General features: G+C 57.8%; 2 protein-coding genes across 2 annotated transcripts in view; both read right to left on the bottom strand.

The window, feature by feature from the left end:
• BMP3 (bone morphogenetic protein 3) overlaps window positions 1-1,677 on the bottom strand; it is a 78,565-nt gene extending 76,888 nt beyond the window's left edge. Inside the window, exon 1 of the mRNA XM_027668554.1 lies at window positions 1,204-1,677. Within this exon, the coding sequence (XP_027524355.1) occupies window positions 1,204-1,677 (474 nt within the window). The remainder of the gene's footprint in view (window positions 1-1,203) is intronic.
• Window positions 1,678-10,206: 8,529 nt separating this feature from the next.
• On the bottom strand, window positions 10,207-17,161 carry FGF5 (fibroblast growth factor 5). Its single transcript, XM_027668550.1, has 3 exons — window positions 16,882-17,161; window positions 14,472-14,575; window positions 10,207-11,355 (listed from the first exon to the last, which is right to left on the bottom strand). Exons 1-3 carry the CDS (start codon window positions 17,159-17,161, stop codon window positions 11,014-11,016), a joined length of 726 nt encoding a protein of 241 aa, XP_027524351.1. The 3' UTR covers window positions 10,207-11,013.
• Window positions 17,162-20,847: the final 3,686 nt, after the last annotated feature.

Below are 20,847 nucleotides of genomic sequence, written 5' to 3'. Positions count from 1 at the left end.
CCGAGCCGAGCCGAGCCGAGCCGAGCCGAGCCGAGCCGAGCCGAGCCCCTCCGCCCCCTCCCACTCTCCCACCTCCAAGTCCCGCCGGTCCCGCAGCCTCCTCCGCGGCCCCCGGGAAAAGCCGCTCGGCCACAGAGCGGCGCGTGCGCAGAGCGAGCGCGGAGGGGCCCGCGCGCCAAAGGCGGTGAGGGGAGAGGGGGCGGGGCGAGCCAGGGGGCGGGGCCGGCGCGAGCAGGAGGGAGGGGCCGGCGCCAGCCCGGGGCGCGTGACCGTTGATTTGGGGCTGTTTCGGGCTGGTTTGGGGTGCGGGTTTTGGGGCACTGCGCACACCCTCCCCTGGTCACAGCTCCCTGTGCTCCCCGCACCCCTCGCTCAGCTCCGCGGGGATTTGTGCCTCCTCTGAAGGTGGCAAATGTCTGCAAAGCCAGTCGGGAAGCCAGAGAGCTGCAGCCCCCGGGCCCCGCCGCGGCTTCCCCGCCCTCACCCGGCACCTCCCGCCCGTCCCGGCCCGCAGCGCGGCTCCCGCTGCCGCCCACGAACACAAGGAACAAACCCCTTGCCCCCAGCACAGGCCGGTCCCTCCCCGGCAGCCTCGGCAGCGCCGGGAGCGGCCGCAGCCCCCAAGGACGGGCGGGGCGCGCCGGGAGGGGCCGCGCGGGGCGGGGGCGGGTCCCGCGGCTGCGACCCCGCCGAGAAGGGACCCCCGGGCCGGCCCGTCCGGCCCCGCCGCTGGCCCTGCTCGGCCACCGCCCCTCGCCCACAGTTTAACATTGGAGAGCCAAGATTTAACCCAGAGCGCTGAAAGCTACCAAGCGGGGGGGATTTCCATAGACTTGTTATTTTTCTCTTTTTACTGACCACGTTGCCAAAGTGGGGGAAATACACTCAGCATTCCCTAAACACCATCACAGCATCTCCGGGGCTCGGCGGGACCGAGCGGGGCGGGGCGGAACGGGGCGAGCGAGCGGCGCCCCGCGTGTGCCTTGGGTCCTCGCGCATGCGCCGCGCGGGGGCTGCCCGCGCCGGTGCCTGCCGCCGCCCACGAACCTTCCGCTCGTGCCCGGCGCCGCCGAGCGCCCCGCCCCGTTCCCACAGCGGGAAGCGGCGCGGTGAGACGGCGCTGCGGGCGCGGGGCGGGGGTCCGGGTCGCGGCGGAGGTCAGGCAACAGGATAGACGCCTCTTCGAGGAAAGGGGCCTCTCACCGCCATCTTTAGTGTGGCCTGGGCTAAGTTGCTGTCCTGGCGGCGCCATCTTGAGTGTGGCCTCGGGGCGAACTTCCGGGCTGGGCCGCCATCTTTGTGTAGGGCCTTTGGAGGACTTCCGGTCCTGGCGCCGCCATCTTTTTTTGGGGGCTGCTTCGCAGCACTTCCGGTCCGGGTGGTGCGCCGTCGAAAACAGCCCGGTCGCCCTCTACTTCCGGTGCCCCAGTTTACCCGGAGAACGACCCTGGCTAATTTCTGCGCTTTCGCCCCAAAAATCTTCACGTTATTCCCCCCGCGCACACCCCGGGAGAGACGGGAGACCGCAGCTCCCACCGTGCCGCCGGAGCCGGTCCCGAAGTCGAGCGGGGAGCGCTGCAGCGGCACAGAAGACACTGCGCATGCGTCGCCGGTTCCCTTTGCCCGGCCGCCCTCAGTTACCACGTGATCGCCGACGTCCCGCTTACGACTCCGCATGCGCCACCGTCGCCACCTTGGCTGCCCCCCCCACCCCACCGCCCGGCTTCGCTCTGTCACTGCGCGCGCCTCGCCCGCTTTGCCGGGGCCCCTCCCTCACATTTCACGGCTCCCCCCCCCCGCCGCTGCTTTTTCCGGTCCCTGGGGTTCCCCCACCCACCTTTTGGGGTCCCCTTCTCACATGTTAGGGGTGACTCCCAAGTTACGGGGCGGAGGGCGGGGAGTAAACTCCGGCCAGCCCAAGAAGGCTTGCTTTTTTCCTTCATTTCTCTTTTCATTTTATTAGTGCCTTTTTAGTTTGCTCGCTTTTATTGTTTTCTTTAATTTTCTTTTGTATTTTATATTTTTTTATTTCCTTAATTTTTTATTCTCTTTATTTTTCATTTTATTGTCTTTTCTTTTCTTTCACGTTTGCTATTTTTTTTTTTTAGTTCTTAGTCCTCCAGAGAGGAAGGAAGAACACTGCAGCTCCTCTGGGCCAGAGAAAGGCTCCCCTGCCCTTCCCTTCAACACAATGCCTGCAATGAGTGCCCTGGAAGCCCGCTCTGCTCCTGCCAGGCACTGGGGCTCACCCACAGGGGGGCTTTGCCAGCACCCAGTGGAAATTAAAATTACAGCCTGGGCAGTAAATTAAAATTACAGTCCGGCAGGACCACTCCTGGCCAAGGCCTCTGGTCCGTGCAAGTCAGACCACTGACCACCCAGGGGAGGGCGATTTTCAGGGGCACACTTCCAGCTTTTATTCTCCAGAAACTCCAGTTCTTTCTGGCACCCCTTGCCAGAAAGTCTTCCCCTGTTGGAAGAGGTCACTTTAGTCTTTCGAGGGCCCGGATTGCCAAAGCTCGGCCAGTTCGTTCCCACGAGGAAAGGCAGCTTTGTCTTGTACAGGATACTGAGGGGGAGACACAAAATAAAAGTTTAATTTAAAACAACTGCCTAGAATAGAAAGCAATTCAAACCTAAGGCAGACAAGACTCGTGCAAAACCGAATACATTTGACTTCAAAGGATAATTATTTCCCTCTGCACCTAAGAGAATGTCATTTTCACCCCGGTCCTGCTTCCTGTCGTCCAACAAAACACGCTGACGACATTTTTCATGATGCCAGCGGAGAGCTATCAGAGCACACTGCACAGGGAAGCCGAGGCTGCCCCTGGATCCCTGCAAGTGTTCCAGGCTGGGCTGGACGGGACTCGGAGCAACCGGGGACAGTGGAAGGTGTCCCTGCCCACGGAAGACAGGGTGGCCTTTGAAGGTCCCCTTCAAACCAAATCGCTCTGGGATTCCCCTCCAAAATCCCTACCAAAGAGGCACAGCAATCAAAGCAGAGGGACTGCACTCCCAGCTTTTCTTACCTGCAGGCACGCTGGACATAAAAGCCACAGGGTCAGTCCTGCCAGAGGCGTCCGGCACATCCACGGCGACCGAAGGGAAAGAGGGAGCCTGGGAACACGGAGTAAAAGACACCTTAATTAGGACTGCACTGAGCAATAGCCAGGTCATTCCCACAGACAGCTTCGCCGGCCAGTCACACGAAAAGCACTTACCCAGCAGGGCCTCAGTTAGGATGGCTCCTGACGCTGACCAGGCGAACGCCTCCGTTTGCCCCGGGGGGTCAAGAATAACATCCCTGGTAAGAAGTCACCCCGAAGGACAAAAAGGGAAAATTAGTGAAGCACGGGCTCCTCTTCTGACTAGATTGCCACCGGCATTCAACAGCAAATGCCACGACTCTTCTGTTACAGACGAGAAAACCCTGTTCTCCCAAACAAACAGCGAGGAGATCTATGGGCACGCCTGAAAATTTCCTGGGAGGAACTTTTGGTAACTAAGGAGCAGGTGCTATCTTGAGTGGAAGGCATCAATTTGACAGACGCTTAGCACAGCAAACTCTTCAGCAGAGGAATTAATTGCTGCCTATTTGAACAGCAGGGGAGAGAAAACGACAGTCGAAGGGAAGACAAGAAAAGCAGAACTGGAATCAGCAGACTTTTCTTCCGTCTCTCCCGAGAAAGTCCAGTTTGTCTGTTCTAATAATTCTGTGCCCTTTTCTACATGAAACTTAGACCAAGGCTGAAAAAACAACAACTAGGAAACACGGAGAGAAGCTTTTTAGAATGTCACGTGATTTTCCCAAAGCGACCCCAGAAAAGCAGAACTCGGTAGAATGGACTCACCTCGAGGCCTTTGGTCTTTTTTTCCATAAGCTTCGTCACCTGATTGAAAAAGCAGAGCAGACTCGGTATTTAGGCTCACAACAGGAAAACTTCCCCTTCGTTTCCTAAAAGAAACTACATTAATTTGCACAGCTGCAGGTGCGGATCCAGATGTTAAAGTCTTTCAGCTTTTCAGAGGGTGAGAATGCCCTGCTAAGGAAGGCTGAAAAATGCTCGGAGCCTGCACAGGTCAAAGACCGCCTGGATTTTGTCTGTGTTCCAGTCCCTGGCTAAAGAAACGGTAGAACAACCGCAGTTGTTCCTTGCCTTTTCCCTAAGAGGTTTTGCCAGGCGCTGGGCCAGCCCGGGCACTCCGGGGGAAGGCCGGCAGGGCCAAAACACCGCCGCTTTCCCACGGGCGTCGCTTGCAAGGGCGCCCCCGAGCGCCGGGCCCTGCCTCACAGTCGCCGCCTGGCGGACACGGCCGGGAGCGGCACTGCAGCCGCGCGCGCCACCGCAGCCGCGCGCCCCCCCCCCCTCGGCGAGACGCGCGGCGCCTTTCGCGAGTACGGGCCTTTCTTCCCTAAAACCTGCCCTTGCCTAGGAAAAGCTGAGCAATTCACAGAGTTGCTGTTTTTATCCCGGCTTCCCAAAGGATTTCTCTCTCCCGGCGGCGGCAGCAGCAACGCTCCCCGGGAAGCCCTGACCGAGGCTGGGAATTGACACACAACAAGCCAAGAGCATTAACTCGGCCCCAAAACACTCCACAACAAACCAACTTACAGTCACCTTTGCCTCCTCCCCCCCGCGCAGGCACAGGCTTTGGGATTCCAAGGCAAACCCCGAGAGGCCCAGAGAGCAGCAGCCCCTCAGCCCCAGCACGGCCTCCCCTGGGGTCCCCCGGCCGGGAACCGGGCTACCCAGCCCCTGCTGTGCAGCACAGCACGCAGGGGGATGACTTTTGGGACCCCTCCCTGGCCGCTGCAGAGCAACGCAGGCATCAGGGCCAAGTCCTGCCCGGCCCCCGGGCACTGCAGACAGTCCAGCCCCAGCAGCAGCAGTGGGCTGTTCTGCCTTTTGCTCCCCTCTCCTTTGGAACCGAAAGGTGAGGAACAAGCCCCGGGCACAATCGGCACCTGCCTCCTCCAGGCTCTGGGCTTCCTTTGCTTTCTTCCACTGCAATTCTCCTGCCCCAGGAAGGGTTAAAAGACAGACTGCCCGGTGAGACGTGCCCCGAAACAGCCATCAGTTCCAAGGCCAGAAAATCTCAGGGCCACACTTAGAAACCTTGCCACGAGGCCCCCGGAGAAGCCAAGGGGAGCTGGGATTTCCTGGAGTCCCAGGGAACCAAGGGGAAGGTGGGAAAGGGGCAGAGAGCAAACCCCCCCCCAGCTGCTTCTCCCTGCAACTCCTACGGCAGGCGCAGCTGCCCTGGGATTTCACGCCCCTTGTGCCTCTTGCGAGCTCAACGAGCGAACAAAGGGGTCCTGCAAGATCCGCTTCCCCTGTCCCTGAGGCAGCGCAGACCCTCCCCGGGGGGGTGCAATGCCAGGGTACATCCGACCCCGGCCCTGCCGCTCTCGCCGCCCCTGCTCCTGGCGGCGGCCCGCAGGTGCAAGTTTCTCCGCAGAGGCGAGAAACTTGCCTGTCGCTTCCCCTGCCTGCAGCCCGACGGCCGCGGGAGAGGCAGAAGAGCGGCCGCCACCGCCGCCCCCCCGCTTACCCCGGCGACGACCTCCCGGAGAGCCCGACGTCGGATCTGCCGCCGTGGGTCGCTTCCGGGGGAGGGAGGCGGCGGCGCAGCCCCGACAGCATCTCCGGGGCACGGCGGGACCGAGCGGGAGCGGAACGGGGCGAGGGGGCGACGCGGCGCGTGCCTGGGGTCCTCGCGGCTGAGCCGCGCGCCGCTGCGCCGAGGGGGGCTGCCCGCGCCGGTGCCTGCCGCCGCCCACGAACCTGCCGCCCGCGCCCGGCGCCGCAGAGCGCCCCACCCCGTCCCCACAGCGGGAAGCGGCGCGGTGAGACGGCGCTGCGGGCGTGGGGCGGGGGTCCGGGTCGGGGCGAAGGTCAGGCAACAGGATAGACGCCTCTCTGAGGCAAGGGGTCCTCTCACCGCCATCTTCAGTGTGTCCTGGGCTAAGTTGCTGTCCTGGCGGCGCCATCTTGAGTGTGGCCTCGGGCGGACTTCCGGACCTGGACCGCCATTTTTGTGTAGGGCCTTTGGAGGACTTCCGGTCCTGGCGCCGCCATCTTTCTTTTGGGGCGGCTTCGCAGCACTTCCGGTCCGAGTGGTGCGCCGTCGAAAACAGCCCGGTCGCCCTCTACTTCCGGTGCCCCAGTTTACCCGGAGAACGACCCTCGCTGATTTCTGCGCTTTCGCCCCAAAAATCTTCACGTTATTCCCCCCGCGCACACCCCGGGAGAGACGGGAGACCGCAGCTCCCGCCGTGCCGCCGGAGCCGGCTTTGAAGTCGAGCGGGGAGCGCTGCAGCGGCACAGGAGCCACTGCGCATGCGTCGCTCGTTCCCCTCGCCCGGCCGCCCTCATTTACCACGTGATCGCCGGCGTCTCGCTTACCACTGCGCATGCGCCGCCGTCGCCGCCTTGGCTGCCCCCCCCCACCCCACCGGCAGGGAACGGGCGAGCGGCGAGGTTCGCTGGTCCAGCGCGTAGCTCTGCGACCCGCCGCCCTCCCTCCCGTGCCGCCCGTCAGCGGCAACAGCCATCCCCGCGCGGCCCCCTGGGACAGGGGGAGCGGCCGGGAAAGCCCCGACGCAGAGCTCCGCCCGCCGCCCTCGCGCTGGCACGCGCCGTGGGGCTTCATTCACGCGCACCCACGTCCTGCTCTCAAACCCCCTCTTTTTGCATCCTGCATTTCTTACTGTCCTCGATCCTGTATATAATAAAGTAGAGACGGGGCCCTCTTTTGAAATCAATTTATATGTCAATTAATATTAAATTTCAATAGATAAAAAGAGAGACGGTAATTTTTTAATTATTTTTACACGAACACCCCCAGTAACTTTCAGGCATTTTTGGGCTTAGCCTCCCTTTTTTGGGAGGACTCTACTTGACCCCACGGCACGCTCGCTCTCTCCCAGAGGCGTCGGGATGCCCCTCATCGACCCCGGACTCCCCCACCCCTTTTTACTCACCCCCAAAGGCAGAAATAAAGAAAGGGAGGGTGGGCAAAAGGCGGGGGGCACAAGACAAAAGGAGAACGGGGAGCAAGAAGAGGAGGGGAGGAAAGGGGTGGAGAAAAGAGGGGAGGAGGGATGGATATCTGGGGTTGCACGAAGGGGGGGGGGGGGGGGAGGGGGGGTTTTCTCACCTGCCCGAGCTCGACAGCTCCATCCCAAATCCTCTCCCTTCTGCAAAGGGATGTTCCTCCCAGACCAGGCATCCACCAGCACAGCACACACACAAACCCCTCTGAGGGTCTGGAACATGACACACGCCCCCAGGGGTGGCTGTAGGGTTGCAAACAAGATAGGGAGGCTTTTTTTATTACAGAAAGTCAACAAATGCCTCCAAAAGGAGGGTTTTGGGGGCAGTGGCAGCTTACTGCACTCTGCTGGACTCCCGTCATCCCCGTTCTCGGCTCCATGAGGATTTGTGCTTCCTCTGAAAGTGACAGTTCCCTGCAAAGCAATTCAGGAAGTCCCTTCTGTTGGTTTTGTTTCCAGCTTTTTCTCCCCAGCACTGCAGTGGTCAAAAAGGAGAACAGAAAACCAGGAAAAAGCCCAAAAAAATCCCACTGTTCCTCCCAACCCCTCACAACATGCAGCTCCTCACCCTAAGCCATGGCTCCCCCTCGGATGCTTAACTCAGTTTGGGGTTACTCCCAGGGGAGCACCCCAGCATTGCAGCCCGGGGAGCACAGGCTGAAGGCACCCAGCTGGGGTCCAACACCAGCTCTGCGGAGCAAACGGGGTGTCCGGGGCTCCCGGGAGGTGCCGGGGTTATTCCAACACTGCTCCCATCACACTGTGAGCTGAGGTTCCAGTGGCCCTCTCAAGCTCTGCCTAAGCCACAGCCGAGACTGGAGATCTCAAAGCCTGCAGGAGAAGAGTCAGAAAGGGAATGGGAGAGAAAAAAAAAGATGACTTTGGGCTATCGGTCCGCAGGCAGTAATTGTGCCGTTTTTAGCCCTGGTGACAAAGAGCTCAGGAGCACCACGCTGGCATCCTGGGGCAGAGAACTTCATAGACCTGTGTTGTCCTCCTGCATCCTAGCTCCTGGGAGTCCACTCCCCACCCAGCTCATCCCAGTGCTGCTCTGCCTGCTCCAGGATTCTAACTGACAGAGAGGCCACAGGTCCTACACACAGGCCCCCCCACCACTTGCTGCCAGCAGCCAGACCTCCCCACTTCCCCAGCATGGCCCACTGCCCTCAGCTCCCCAAAAAGAGGGACAGGAGAGACCCTGTCTCTGTTCGTTTTCCCAGCAGGTTTTCCCTCTGTGTACAGCAAGATTTAAAGACAATACAAAGAGCTTTTATGCAAAATAAGTAGAGAAGCCTGCTTAAGAGTCAGCAATTAGTGCCCCAGTGGTTGAAGCCAAGTGGATAAATCCACTGGAATGAAACAGGAGTGGCTGACAGGATGGTTTATGGCACACTCAGAGCTGCAAAGCTGGAGCCTTCTTTCTTTTCCCAGGCCATCACAGAAGTTCTGCCTCCCTCAAAGTCACAACACAGAGCAGACCCCCCCTCCCATTGCTACTGTAGGAGCAATGCTCCCACCAGCCTGCCCAAGGGCAGGAGGGTCCCCTTGCCCAGGGAGCAGGAATCAGGAATCAGGAGGCTCAGGGCTCCCTGCCCTGCTCAGGGCAGGGGCTGGCCAGTGCCACAAAGCAAAAGCAGTCCTCAGGAAGGCTTAAATGCAATCAACACTTGTAAACAAGATTAAGCCACCAGCAAAACCACTTTTGAAATGCAAGAAGCACCCTGAACAAGTTACCCTTATTCCTTACAAGCCCCTCAAGTTGTCCACTGGATGGTTTTAAATTTAGCAGAAACATTTACCATAATCTAAGGCCTTCAGTCCCCTCCTGATAAGCAAACCTAGTGAGTTCTCTTGCCCAAGGGTGCCCAAAAGGAACAGGGAGTGTCTGTTGGGTTACCTGACCCTGGTCTCTCTGCTGGGATGGCTCTCTGCCTGGCACAGACCTCTTTGTTGCAGCACGACTATGTTTTAGTTACTACTTTAACAGTAAAGCACCAGCTTTTTTTTTTTTTGTCATAGTTATCTATAAGAGTTTTCTATTAAAAAAAGATTAAAACAATACCTTTTGCCTCTGAGGGGAGGCAGCAGCAGCAAGCGACCAGCATGTTCCCTCCTCTCTTACCGACCCAGGGAGTTCCAGGCACCTGCCTGGGCAGGGCTGAGGATGGCATCTGCAAAAGTTTTCATTCCATTAGTTTAGTGAGGTGACCTGAGCACTAATTACACCTGATGGTGCCCAGCTGCTGAATGGCCCAGCAGCAGCAGCATTTCGTACATCTGCAGTCAGGCTGTCCGGCTGGAAGGGACCGGGGGTGCAAGGCCCGTGTTCGCCTGACCCTGCTGTGATCCACATCCTCACCTGTGCCTTGTTGTGGTCCAGATCCAAACACCTGCCCCAGAGGAGCCACTAGGAAGGATGTTCCAGAGCACAGTTTGCAGAGCATGTCACAGGGAGTGTGGGCTGCGCTCCACCCCATCGCCGACACTGCGCTGGCCAGATCCCTGGTGAAAAGACATGTAGCAGCTCATCCAGCAGCGCTTGTTTCTCTCCTTCAGGAGAAGAAAAGAAGGCACAGACAGACAAGAGATCACACAACCAGATTAAAAAATGAAACACAACTCTTTTATTCCAGCAGGGCCATCCATCCCCGAACGTGGAGTGTGCGTGTCCAGCAGGGGCTGCCCAGAAGGATGACAGGCAAAGAACTGGGATCCCAGTGCAAACAGTCATTTGTACCACAATCACATTTGGAGAAGAGGCTCAGCCCTGCCGCTCACCCTCGTTGTTGCTGCCAGACACTGGTGGGTCAGGTCTGGAGGGGTTCTGCCCACGTGAACCCACCTGGGCTCCTATTAAGGCTTCACCGGTGAGGTTCGATGCTACCGTTGTCTGTACGTACAGCAGCTCAGCTAAACACTGATTACAAACTCCATAGGCACAATGACTCCACAGAGTACATCACACAGAGAAACAATTCAACATCGAGGCCATTGGCAACCTGGAAAAACACTTCCGAAGGGACAAGCAGCTGTAACAGTATTTATTGCCACGTCGCCACGCTCACTGTAAAATAAAACCCTTGATCCCCACCTCTGCAAATGTATTGTGAATGGTAAAATAAATCAGCAGCAAAAACTGTTGGAAGAAACCAGAAGGCACCCAGGGGCCACAGGTGTCCCCAGGGAGCAGGGGTGTGGAGGGGCTCTACCAGGCAACAGAAATGCCCCAGCACCGGGGCAGAGGTAATTTAAACACAGATATCAAATCCATACTTGGACGCACAGAAGTAGACTCGCTCCTCTGGCTGTCCAGGGAAGAACAGGAGAGACCCCGGGAGCAGGGCTGCAAACAGCTGCCCTCCCCAAGCCTGCAACCCTTAAAAAATACATACATGTATCTATTATTGCCAACAGGGAGTTTTAATACCCACTCCCCTTGCACCACAAGATGAGTGAATTTGCAGAGCTTGGTCTTGCTCTTTCGTTGTGGAAGGGAGGAGCTGGTTTGTAGGAGAAGGGGAAGGGGCAGACCTGGATATCCGGTGTCTGAGGTAAGGTTGGAGGAAAAAGTGCAGCAAGAAGGAGATGCAAGAAAAACAAACAAAACTGCTTGGCTCTGAGCATCTCTCGTATGAAAATGATTGTCAAAGAAGTCACTAGTGAAAACAAGGTAAAAAAGTACGTTCGCCGTAGAGGTACCTTTCTGCATCTTTCAGCATCAGAACACTAACCCGAGGTCCATGCAGTGTTTCCAGTTCACCACAGGAATACTCTTTGGAAAGCCCGAGTTGTGTCAGCCCAACACACACCTCCGGGGATGCCGCCCGGCTCGGGTGGTGAAGAGAAGACCTGGAGATCCCCCGTGTCCATCTGAGGAGGGGGTCGCAGGTCTCCCGTGGGGTCAGCCCCGAAAGCTGCTCGGTCTCTCCGGCGCCGGCATCCCCACTGTGGCACTACCCGAAACGGAACTTCAGCCGGTACTTGACGGGGCCGGGGTTCTTCCGAGGCGGGGATGGGGCGAGCTTTGGCTTCGGCGGCGGGGGCTTCTTCTCGGGGAGGGCGACGGTGAAGGTGAGCTCGGGGGGCTGCGGCTGCCAGAAGCGGGGCAGGAAGTGCGTGGAGACGTGCTGGGGCCGGGCACGGGGGCTGCAGCCCCGCTTGGCCTTGCCCCGCTTGTTGAGGGCCACGTACCACTGGCGCCCCGAGCGCGGGCTGCGGTGCACGGCCGAGGCGTAGGTGTTGTAGCTGTTCTCCTGGAAGCGCTCCCGGAAATGGCAGTCTGCTGTGAACCGGGCCTGTGGGGACAGCGGGGACACCGTTAGCCAAGGGCTGCTGCTCTCTGGCCCTGTCCCTCACCCTCACCCCCTGACGCTTGCCGGGTTTGTCTGTCTCCCAAAAGCAGGTCCAAAGGGGTGGGTGGAAACACAGGACACCCATTGCAAGGGCGCAGGGCACCCGGCCATTTGGAAAACCCCCAACACAGATAATTCAGTAGCTGCTTGCCACCCAGTTTGGGGCTTCCTTAGGAATAAAAGGCTTGGGCTGCCCCAGCAGTGCCCTTCCCTCCCGTCCTGTCCTGCCCCAGCAGCACCCTTCCCTTCCCTCCCAAAAAAGCATTCCAAAACGCAGGACCAGAGCCTAACACTCCAGCTGTACACCCATGGCCCTGGGACCCCTGTCTGCAGCTTCCAGCAGACCCTCCAGAGCCCACTGCCACACTTTAACCTGATGGTGGGCATGGCACCTGGAGCCCCATGAGCATCCCTAGCCCAATTCCACAGCAACGCTTCCAAGCCACTGGGATGGCATTGCTGAGCTCCTTGGCTCTGAAACCAGCGATGGAGTACAAGACCAAACCCCTTGCAGGACTTTGTAACCATGCAGAAGGTGTTTTAAACTCCTAATTGAGCAGAGAAGTTGAGCCTTAGAGCACAAGTGACACAGCCGTCAGCCTGCCGTGAACATTTAGCCTCCTAGCACTTGGAATTAAGTCTTAAGCTCATTGCTTCCGAGAGATGTCACCTCCTGACTCATTTTCCCTCTCCCTGTCTTTCAAACACCCTCCACGCTGCATCCCCCATGCACAAGCACTGACCTTCCCCAGCAAGGCTTTGCTGACCTCAGGTTCTCCCTGAAGCCCCAGTGCTCAGGCAGGACACCCCACGTGCAGAAGGAAGCCCTCGCTCTGGACTGGGAAGTGTATCAGCTGCTGCTCCACCATGACCTTGTCAGGCTTCCCTACATATTGGCCTCTCAGCTCATCCTCTCACTGTTCTAGCCAGGAAAAGCCATTTTTCCCAGCACAAGGTGGGTGGTGCAGCCACGACACATGGCTGGCATCAGATTTGCTCTGCAGACCTCCAGAGACAATCACAAAGAGCAATCTTGAAGTCAATTAAATTTCAAAATCCCATTGAGCAGAGATTTGCCCCAGCGAGGATCACAGCATTGTGACAATTCCTGAGAAGGGAGAATTACCTGGGCAAATCTGTCCCCTGGGGTCCATGCTGGCCCCTGCCGAGACGGGCACAAAACCCCTCCCACCCCCTCCATGCTAAAAATGGACAAACGGGAGCAAGGATTTATCAACGAGGAAAAAGCCATCTGTGCACACAACTGATAATTGCCAGGATTACTGTCATTTTCTGAAGCTGATGCCTCTAAAAATGAACTGCTTGGTAATTTAATTAAGTTTCTGTGAAAAAAAAAAAAAAGAAAAAGGAGGAGGGCATCTGTAAAGCACCAGGCCGGGATGGAGCTGGGCCCAAGAGCGGGTTTCGAAGAAGCCCAAATTCCTGCAGGAATGACTTTTGTCTGTGGTTCAGTGTAAAGTCCCCGGCCTGACTCCCATATCAAAGTGCTGCCCTGAGTGACGGGCGCAGGATGCGCTTTGTACTGCTCAGAACTCATTAGGCCATGAAATAACTTCATCCTGCCAGGACAGGAAAGAACAACAGATGCTGGGTTTGCATTATAGACGTTGTTTAGTCCAGCCATCTTTAGACATTTGGGTCAAGTTTCTACAAATTCACAGCTTTCATCGAGCGGGGCATCGTGTGTCCTCACCCCCACCCTGACCCGCCTGACTGATGTCTCTCTCCGGTCCTGCCCTTTGTGTGTCCACAATTGACCACACACCAACGAGGTTTGATTTAATTTCTGCCTGCACCAGGGCATAAATCAAGGCTTCAGCTTGGATAAGGGGCCCATTGTAAGCCCAGAGGGAAGGCTCTGGAGGGTCCAGGGGTCCCACTCCACCTGCTTCCCTCTTCCTTTCCATCCTTCACCTCTCCTCCTCCTCTATCCCCCTTTCTTGCCCCATTGCCTCACCTCAGGTTTTCCTCCACCCCTTTTCCCCTAGAAACTGTTCTTGCTCCTGTTTTATTTCCTAAAATAAGCAACCATGTGCTCAAGCCTTTAAGCATCATTAGGTTTCAGGAGCAACACTCCAATAATACTCAAGGGAGACAGAGGAGTTCATAAATCTCCCTGGGAGTGATCTGTGGGCTCAGGCAGCACAAGCACATCGGTGACATCCACTTCACGACCAGGAGGTTTGACTCAGAACCATGGGCTGGGCAACTGGCTTTTCCCTCTCCCCATCTGTCAGCCTTGACCAGACTCCCTGGGAACCACCCTGGGGGTCAACATGCTGCCTTTTAAAAGCACCCTTCTTGGGGTGGTGAATGTACACACACCTTTAAAAGGCAGTGACTTTCATGTAAGCAGAGGAATTAATTTCATTTGTTTAAGCCATCTCTGGAACTAACAACAAGAAACTGGGAAGCAACATCCTGAGGTTGCAACAAGCAGTAAGATCAGCTTATGGACTCATTCAATGCAAAAAGCTTGGGAAAAGGACAATGAGATCTGCAGGAAACCCCAGGAAACAGCCTGCAGAGACAAGTTATGGGGTTTTCCCACTCTAGCTGTAAGACACCTGCACAAGCTGGACCTCACCTGCCTGAGCTCTTGCTGGGGTTTTCTGTCCCCAAGGGCAAAGCCAGCCCGAGCCGTGGGGCTGCCGGCGCCGCTCGTGCCGCTCTCCGGGAGACATTTGGCTAAAGCCGTCTGCGCGATCTGCTGCAGAAGTGGCTAAAAATAACCCAGCCGTGCTCAAAGAACAGGCACCGCTGATGCAAATACCCCGCCGCACAAAAAAAAAAAAAAAAATAGCGCGCTTTTCATGGTTAAATGCAGTAAGTAGGGAGGTGGGCTAGGGGGCCTTCGGCTCCACCTGTCCCCTATCCGTCCATGCGGCGCCGATGCCGCCCAGCGCGGAGCCATCCCGGCAGCCCGAGGGGGTCAGCACAGTGGGGCCCTGCCCAGGAGCGTCGCTGCCGCGGTCGCACGGAGGTGTCACAAGGTCTTTAATAAACAACACGTACTGATAAGCGAGGGGTTTACTTACACTTGCATGGAGTTTTCCTTTTTTTGACATCGCTAAAAATTTGTTGCTGAAAACTCCTCGTATTCCTACAATCCCCTGAGACACAGCAAATATTTCCAAAATACCTAGGATGACAGAAATCCCAAAATAAATCACAGTTCTTTTCACATTGGTGTGACAAAGAAAAGATAAATACAACTCAGTCTGACAGGTTTGCATTTCCTCTCCCACATCCCTGCTTCTCAGCTCCCTGGCTCCACACAGCTCCTGCTCCATCCCTCCACTCTGCAGAGCCACCTCCATTCGCTCCAGGATGGATACAGGGTGGTGGCTGGGGTTTGTTTTTTTTTTAAAAGATGCGCTTTGGGGGACAATTCTTGGCAGAATGTCAAGAATGACAGAACCCCTGGGGAAATGTCTCACAAGGGTGGGAGTGGGAAAAGCCCCCCTGTGCCTATGCCAGCCTGCCAGGATCAGCCTTGCCTGTTCTCCTCCCGCACGTGCTGGACTCGGGAAGTCAAGGTGTCACACAGCCTACCTGGGCTAGAGGTACCGATGGTGCTCCCTCAGGCCCACCCCTCACAGCAGGACTTGAGGAATGGGCCGCCGCGTGGCCCAGCCATGGAAGAAACGGGAATTTTCTGAGCGTGATGGGGCTCTGGCCCCCAACAGGGGGCGTGTGCCCTTCAACTCGTCTGACAGAAGGGCTGCGACCGCCGAGCATCCCTCAGTGACAGCACCGACACGTGTCACCTCCCCACGCAGTGTGCGGTTCCCGGGGCAGAGGGTCAGGCGTCCTCCCAAACCCTTCCAGCCGGGATCAGCACATCCCCAACACGCTCTTCCTGCCCTGGGGAAGCAGCATTGCTGCCGGGCTGCAGCCCCAGGGGGTTGGTGGCCCCGGGCCTGGAAGAAGGACCCCACGGAACATCTTGCCTGGCCCCCGAAGGGCCATGGGATTAACATGCCAGGAGCAAACTTGAAGCCGCGTTAAATCCCCGAGGCCGGGTATCGGATCACCACTTCCCATGTTTATTTTAAGGAGGAAGCACAGCTCCCTGAGGCACCCAGGTCCCAGCACCAAGGGCCTAGGGGGCACTTTTCAGGGTTGGTGGGCCATCCCTCCTCGTCTCATGTGCCCTAGACCAAAAGCCACAGGGGCTGTGCAGCCCCACTGCAGCGAGCTAAATACCTTCTCCAGCACATGCCTGTCCTCAAGGGCACTCCAAAACCTGCTACCCCTTGTGAGGTGGCCCTGCTGGCTGGCAGACATACTCTTGGTTATTGGGGTTGCCTGGGGTCAAGCCTCGTTTCCCACGGGCCAAAGCTGGGGTTTGCTCGCCAAAAGCCAACTGCTTCCCCATGAGGGACAGCTCCTCAGCGTGAAACTCCAGCATAGCCCCTCTCAGCAGCATGTTTCCCCAGCCAGGGCTGGCTCCGCTCTGAAGTGCAGAGCTGGTGTCACCGTGGCCTTTCTGAGGAGAAAATCTCAGGTTAAGAAGAAAGGAACTTCACATAATCCAGGTCCCTGCAAGACAGCTGTGGCACCAAACCTCTGCCAGCCCTTCCGAACTCATGTCTCCCAAAACAGCCCTGGCATGGATGCCCTGTTTTCCCATCCTTCCCCTGAACCCCTCCAGGCTGCATGCCCGCAGTGCCCATGAAGCCCCGAGCAGAATTCCCGGGCTCCCAGCATCTCTGCCCAGAGGCTGTGCTCCCTCGTGGGGCCTCAGCACAGACCGGGGCCCGAATACTTCGGTGCGGGGCAGATGTGGTGGCTGCTCCGTGAGCACTCCCAACAGCTGAGCCTCATGTGCTGCCAGGGTCACCTCGGGCCCAAGCCCTCGAGCTCTTTAAGTGACTTTTCATCCCCGCCTGCCGTTTCGTTCACTCTAACAGGATATCACGGCAACTCCGACTGGAGGATAAGCCATGAGTTAGCACAGCTTTCTCTCAGGGGAACGTCAGCCTCAGTCCTATTTTTAAACTGAATATATCCTATTGCTGTGCTGGGAGAGTGGGAATGCAGAGGGAAGGATGGAAAAGTTCCACGGGGAAAGGGCAGAAAAGGGAGAGCATCCTCCCCCCAGGTGCCTGACAAGGGGCTGCGGTGGGAGTGCAGACCTCGCGCCCTCACACCATCCCCACACACTCACTTCCTCGAGGCAGGCGAACATGCAGGTAGCTTCCCAAAGGGAGCCAGGCAGCTCCCACCGAGCCCAAAGAGCACAGCCCGCCCCCCCAGCACCCCAGATTCCCCTTCCCGCGGCCTTCCCGAGCTCACCCCAGGCGAGGGTGACGGGCACGAGGGGCTCTGTCACCTCCGCGGGGCTCGGGACACTGCAGGGATGGGGATGAGGATGGGCATGCTCAGCCCCGCTGCCGCTGCCCCCGCCCCGGCAGCCCTCCGGCCCCCCGGTTCCCCACTCACTTAGCGGACTCGCGTCGTGGGCGCCGTCCACGCGGCCGTCGGGGTGCAGCTGGAGGTGGAAGCCGATGCCCACCCGGCAGTACAGGCGGCCCCGCCGCCGCTCCGGGCGGCTCCGCGGGAAGCGGCTCGGCCCCGCCGCCGCCGCCGGGGAGGAGGAGGAAGAGGAGGAGGAAGGCGTGGGGGCGTTGCGGCCCCGCTGCGCCCCGCCGGGCACCTGCTCCCGCCGGGAGCGGGCGGGCAGGGCGAGGAGGAGGAGGAGAAGGAGGAAGGACGGGCTCATGGTGCCGGCGGGCGGGAGGAGGGAGGGCGGGCGCCGCATCCCGCTCCGCTCTGAGCCCCGGCGGGGGGAACCGGGCACGGGGGGGAGCTGGGCCGCCCCTCCCCGCTATTTATAACCGGGCGGCGGCCCCGCACCTGTGCCCGGCCCCGCCAGCCCCCCCCCCCCCCCCCCCCCCCCCCCCCCCCGCTGCGGGGCTCGGGGGCGCATCCATCTGGGAATTAACTTGTCCGCCTCGCCGGGACGGGGCCGCGGGACCCTGGGGACAGGGTCGAGTTGCAGCCCCCCGCTCGGGGTTTCGGGGGGTGACACGGCAGCTGCACGCCCAACCCAGACTCGGGTGGAGGGCTCGGGAGTGGGGCTGAGGGCAGCCCCCCGAGCCGCCAAAGCTGCTCTCCATCCCACCCGGGGCAGGACAGCCATGCTCCGCCCTTGAGAGCAGCTCTTGGGGGTGGGGGTCCCCACCACGACCCCCCTGACAGCATCTCACAGCCTGCAGGGAAGCTCTGACCCTTGTCCGTGCCCAACATTCCCTGCGGTTCCCAGGCGGGGGTACACAGCCCCGGCCTCCTGCTGCGGGCACAGTGACCCACACGCGTGCCAGGTGCCCCCCAGCTCTGGCAGCCGTATTTCTTCCCAATTACAAAGGCAACTCTGCCACACAGCACCTCAGCGCAGGAGGGGACCCCGCGGCGACAGCCCATCCATCACACTGCACAGCCCTGAGTGGATTCCGCTTTTCTCAGCTCCTGGGGCTGCTCAAGGCCCCTGAAGCCACCGGGAAAACCTCACGTCTACAAAAGTCAACACGGGCCAAACCCACCCTGCCCAGCCTGCACCTCTGTGCCCTCAGTGCTCCTGCCAACCTGTGTGCTCCCCTAAATCCCACCTGGTAACCACTCCCCAGCCATCCCCAGGGGTGGCTCTGGCCAGCGGACTTGGCCAGGCCACACACCCAGGGATCGGGTTCAGCAGGAAGGAGGCAGAGCGGGTGGCACGCTGGAGAGTGACCTTCGCATTCCGAGGAAGCTGAAGGTTGGGGGAACAGGGAGAGACGGGCACTTAAGGGGCCGTATCCTGCCTGGCTGACACCTGGCACAGCCTGGTGCAAGCACAGATGATCTCACAGCATTGCTGCAATTTCAAACCATTTCTCAGCACATATATATATCCACACAGCTATATGCACACACATTATATATAGACATGTATATTTAGACAGCCCTATATATAGATGCACATACCTGAAGGAGGGTCAGGGCACTCAAATCTTGTTTACTTCTCCCAGCTGTAGCAGTTGGCCTGGCAAAATCCATGACTTCCACTTACCCACCTCATCTTGAATTACACGAACACACTGAGTCCAAATTCAGATCCATGAGCAGGATGAGGACCTGCAGGGTTCTGAACCTCCCATGTGCAGTTTGTGCTGGACCTTCTGTATCAGCTCAGCTGAGGCACGCAGGGAGGAACGGCCACCTCGCTCCAGGAGGATTTCCTCTTGGGTATCTTGGTGTAAAGGCTGCAGCTGCCACAGGATGATCCCAGAGTAATCTCTGTTCTCCATCTAGGTAAGCAGACCATAAACAATTTCTGCCACTGTAAGTTAAGGTGAATGTAAAAATGTTTAAAGTTACCACCCTGGAAGTGACAGGGCACAGCAGCAGCCCAGGAGCAGAAAGGAGGCACCTGCACATCCTGGGCAGAGATGCCCACCCAAAGCTGCTGTAACCCAGAGGTTCACTAGCAAGCACAGCCTCCCTAATTTTTACCCTTAGGTCCACACCAACAGTTTCCAGCAGCCTTTCTGGTGCTGCCCTTGCTGCCAGGCATCCTCTGCTCACTCACACTTCTGGACAAATTTTTCCCCTCCAGTGAAGAATTCCCAGAAAACCCAAACTCCTGAGAGGCATGGCCATTGGTGAGGCCACCAAGAAGGTGACACCAGCTGGGTGGGCTTGCCGAGGCTGGTCCCCAAGGACCAGCTGTTGGAGGGAACCCCAGTGTGCTGCGTGCTCCCAATCCTTTTTGGGGTGCAGTGAGGCAGCAGAGCCCTTGGGGGTCTCTCGTGCACTACACTCTGCTATTCCCTGCTGTGGGATGGACACACTACCTGAGATGGGGGCTCCTGCCTGTCTGCAGGATGCCATCCCCCTCCTCTGGGGACTCCTGTGTACCTATGAAAGTGATGCCCAGCTGGCTGCGCTGTAGAGAAATGACTCAGACAAGTCCCTGTGGCACATGGCATGTTTTCATCTTCACCATGAAACCCTTAGGATTCCCAAGCAGTGCTTTGGGCCTGAACTGTGTAGTTTTGGATGTTTTCATTTGGTCTATTCATTAGCACAACACATCAATTTCAAATAGTGCAGGTGCTTCTGCAGCAAAACTCAGGGAAAAAAACCCGGTCCAGACCAAACATGAAACCTTAATCTAAATAAATAAGCAGATGTAATATTCAACTTCCTGGAGTAATTGTGTGTAACTGCTTTGCGCAGTAGCAACCCTCATACACACTCCAGCAGCTTTGGAAGCCTAATGCCAATGTTATGTTACTTAAATTATTCAGGGCTCGGTTACCGAGAAAACTCAGCAAATGGAGAGGATAAGCTGGGTTTCAAGTGTAAAATTCCCCTTTTGAAGATGAGAAGGGCTCTTCTGAGCCTGTTTGATCTGCTGCAGAGCACGGGGCCATGCATCGCACGGCAGGAGTGCTCCCCCCTCCCAACGTCAGCCTGGGGTTATTCAATTGCCACTTGAAAATGTGCAAGGTAAAGTACGAGCAGATATGAAAACAGCCAGCGGAGCCCTAGCCCTGGGGTGCCTGAGGGGCCAGCTCTGTCTGCCCCCAGCCCCCAGCAGCCCCAGCCCCAGCCAGCAACTGCATGGAGAGACACACCAGCCTTTCGGCATCGCTGGAGTTTTTTCCCCTCCCAGAAAGGTTTACTCCACAGCATTACCAGAGCGATATCATGCTGGATTCACCTTCCCGGCGCGCTGCAGATCGACGCTGCGTCCTTGCACTCATGCAGGCTCAGGCTGCCTCGGAGTTGGCTGTTCCCCAAGGAAACACCCTTGACACCACCCCTGGGAGCTTGGAAAATGGCCTTTGCAATGAGGATATGTGGCCTGAAGGATACTCACCTCAGTAGGATGGTGGTGGCTGGAGCCCAGGTCACCCTGCAAGTCCCTCCGGAGGCGTCCTTACTCTGGGGGGACAGCAAGGCCTGGGGCTGCTCGAGCAGCTCCACACAAAGCCAAAGAGGCATGTATTACCAGGAGGCCATGCGTTAAACCAGGTTAATTTAATTAAGATGATTACCCAGGTGCCGTGGGGAGCCCAGGGGCAACCCCAGTAACAGGCTCCGTGGGCATGAATGCCAGAGAGATCACTTGGAAGCCACCTCACGAGCCTGGATAAGGAAATAAAAGAAATTCAAACAAGTGAAAACCAATGTCTTTCTTAAAAAAAACCCAGTGCAAGCTGGGCATTACCCTGCATTCTGCAGGACAACACTGTATCTCACAGAAACTTCCCCTATGCATTTTGGTTTTTGTGTGTATTTGTTTAAAACCCACCACCACTACCTTCTGTGCCAGTTAAGGTCTTTCCACTCCCTTCTCCCCCCCTCCAAATGAGACCTTAGCAGCAGGGAAAGCAGAGAAGAAATATTGTACCACTCATATTA

The sequence above is a fragment of the Corapipo altera genome, unplaced genomic scaffold (genome assembly GCF_003945725.1).
Source record: "Corapipo altera isolate COAL_440 unplaced genomic scaffold, ASM394572v1 274, whole genome shotgun sequence".
Taxonomy (NCBI): domain Eukaryota; kingdom Metazoa; phylum Chordata; class Aves; order Passeriformes; family Pipridae; genus Corapipo; species Corapipo altera.
This window is presented reverse-complemented; position numbering and strand designations above follow the sequence as displayed.

What these genes read in the sequence shown, in the direction of transcription:
- FGF5 (XM_027668550.1), bottom strand. Translation starts at nt 17,161, where the DNA reads ATGAGCCCGTCCTTCCTCCTTCTCCTCCTCCTCCTCGCCCTGCCCGCC. An exon ending in CCACGACGCGAGTCCGCTAA is followed by an intron (nt 14,576 to 16,881) that starts GTGAGTGGGGAA and finishes CTGTCATCCTAG; the next exon opens with GTATTTTGGAAATATTTGCT. An exon ending in AAGGAAAACTCCATGCAAGT is followed by an intron (nt 11,356 to 14,471) that starts GTAAGTAAACCC and finishes CTGTCCCCACAG; the next exon opens with GCCCGGTTCACAGCAGACTG.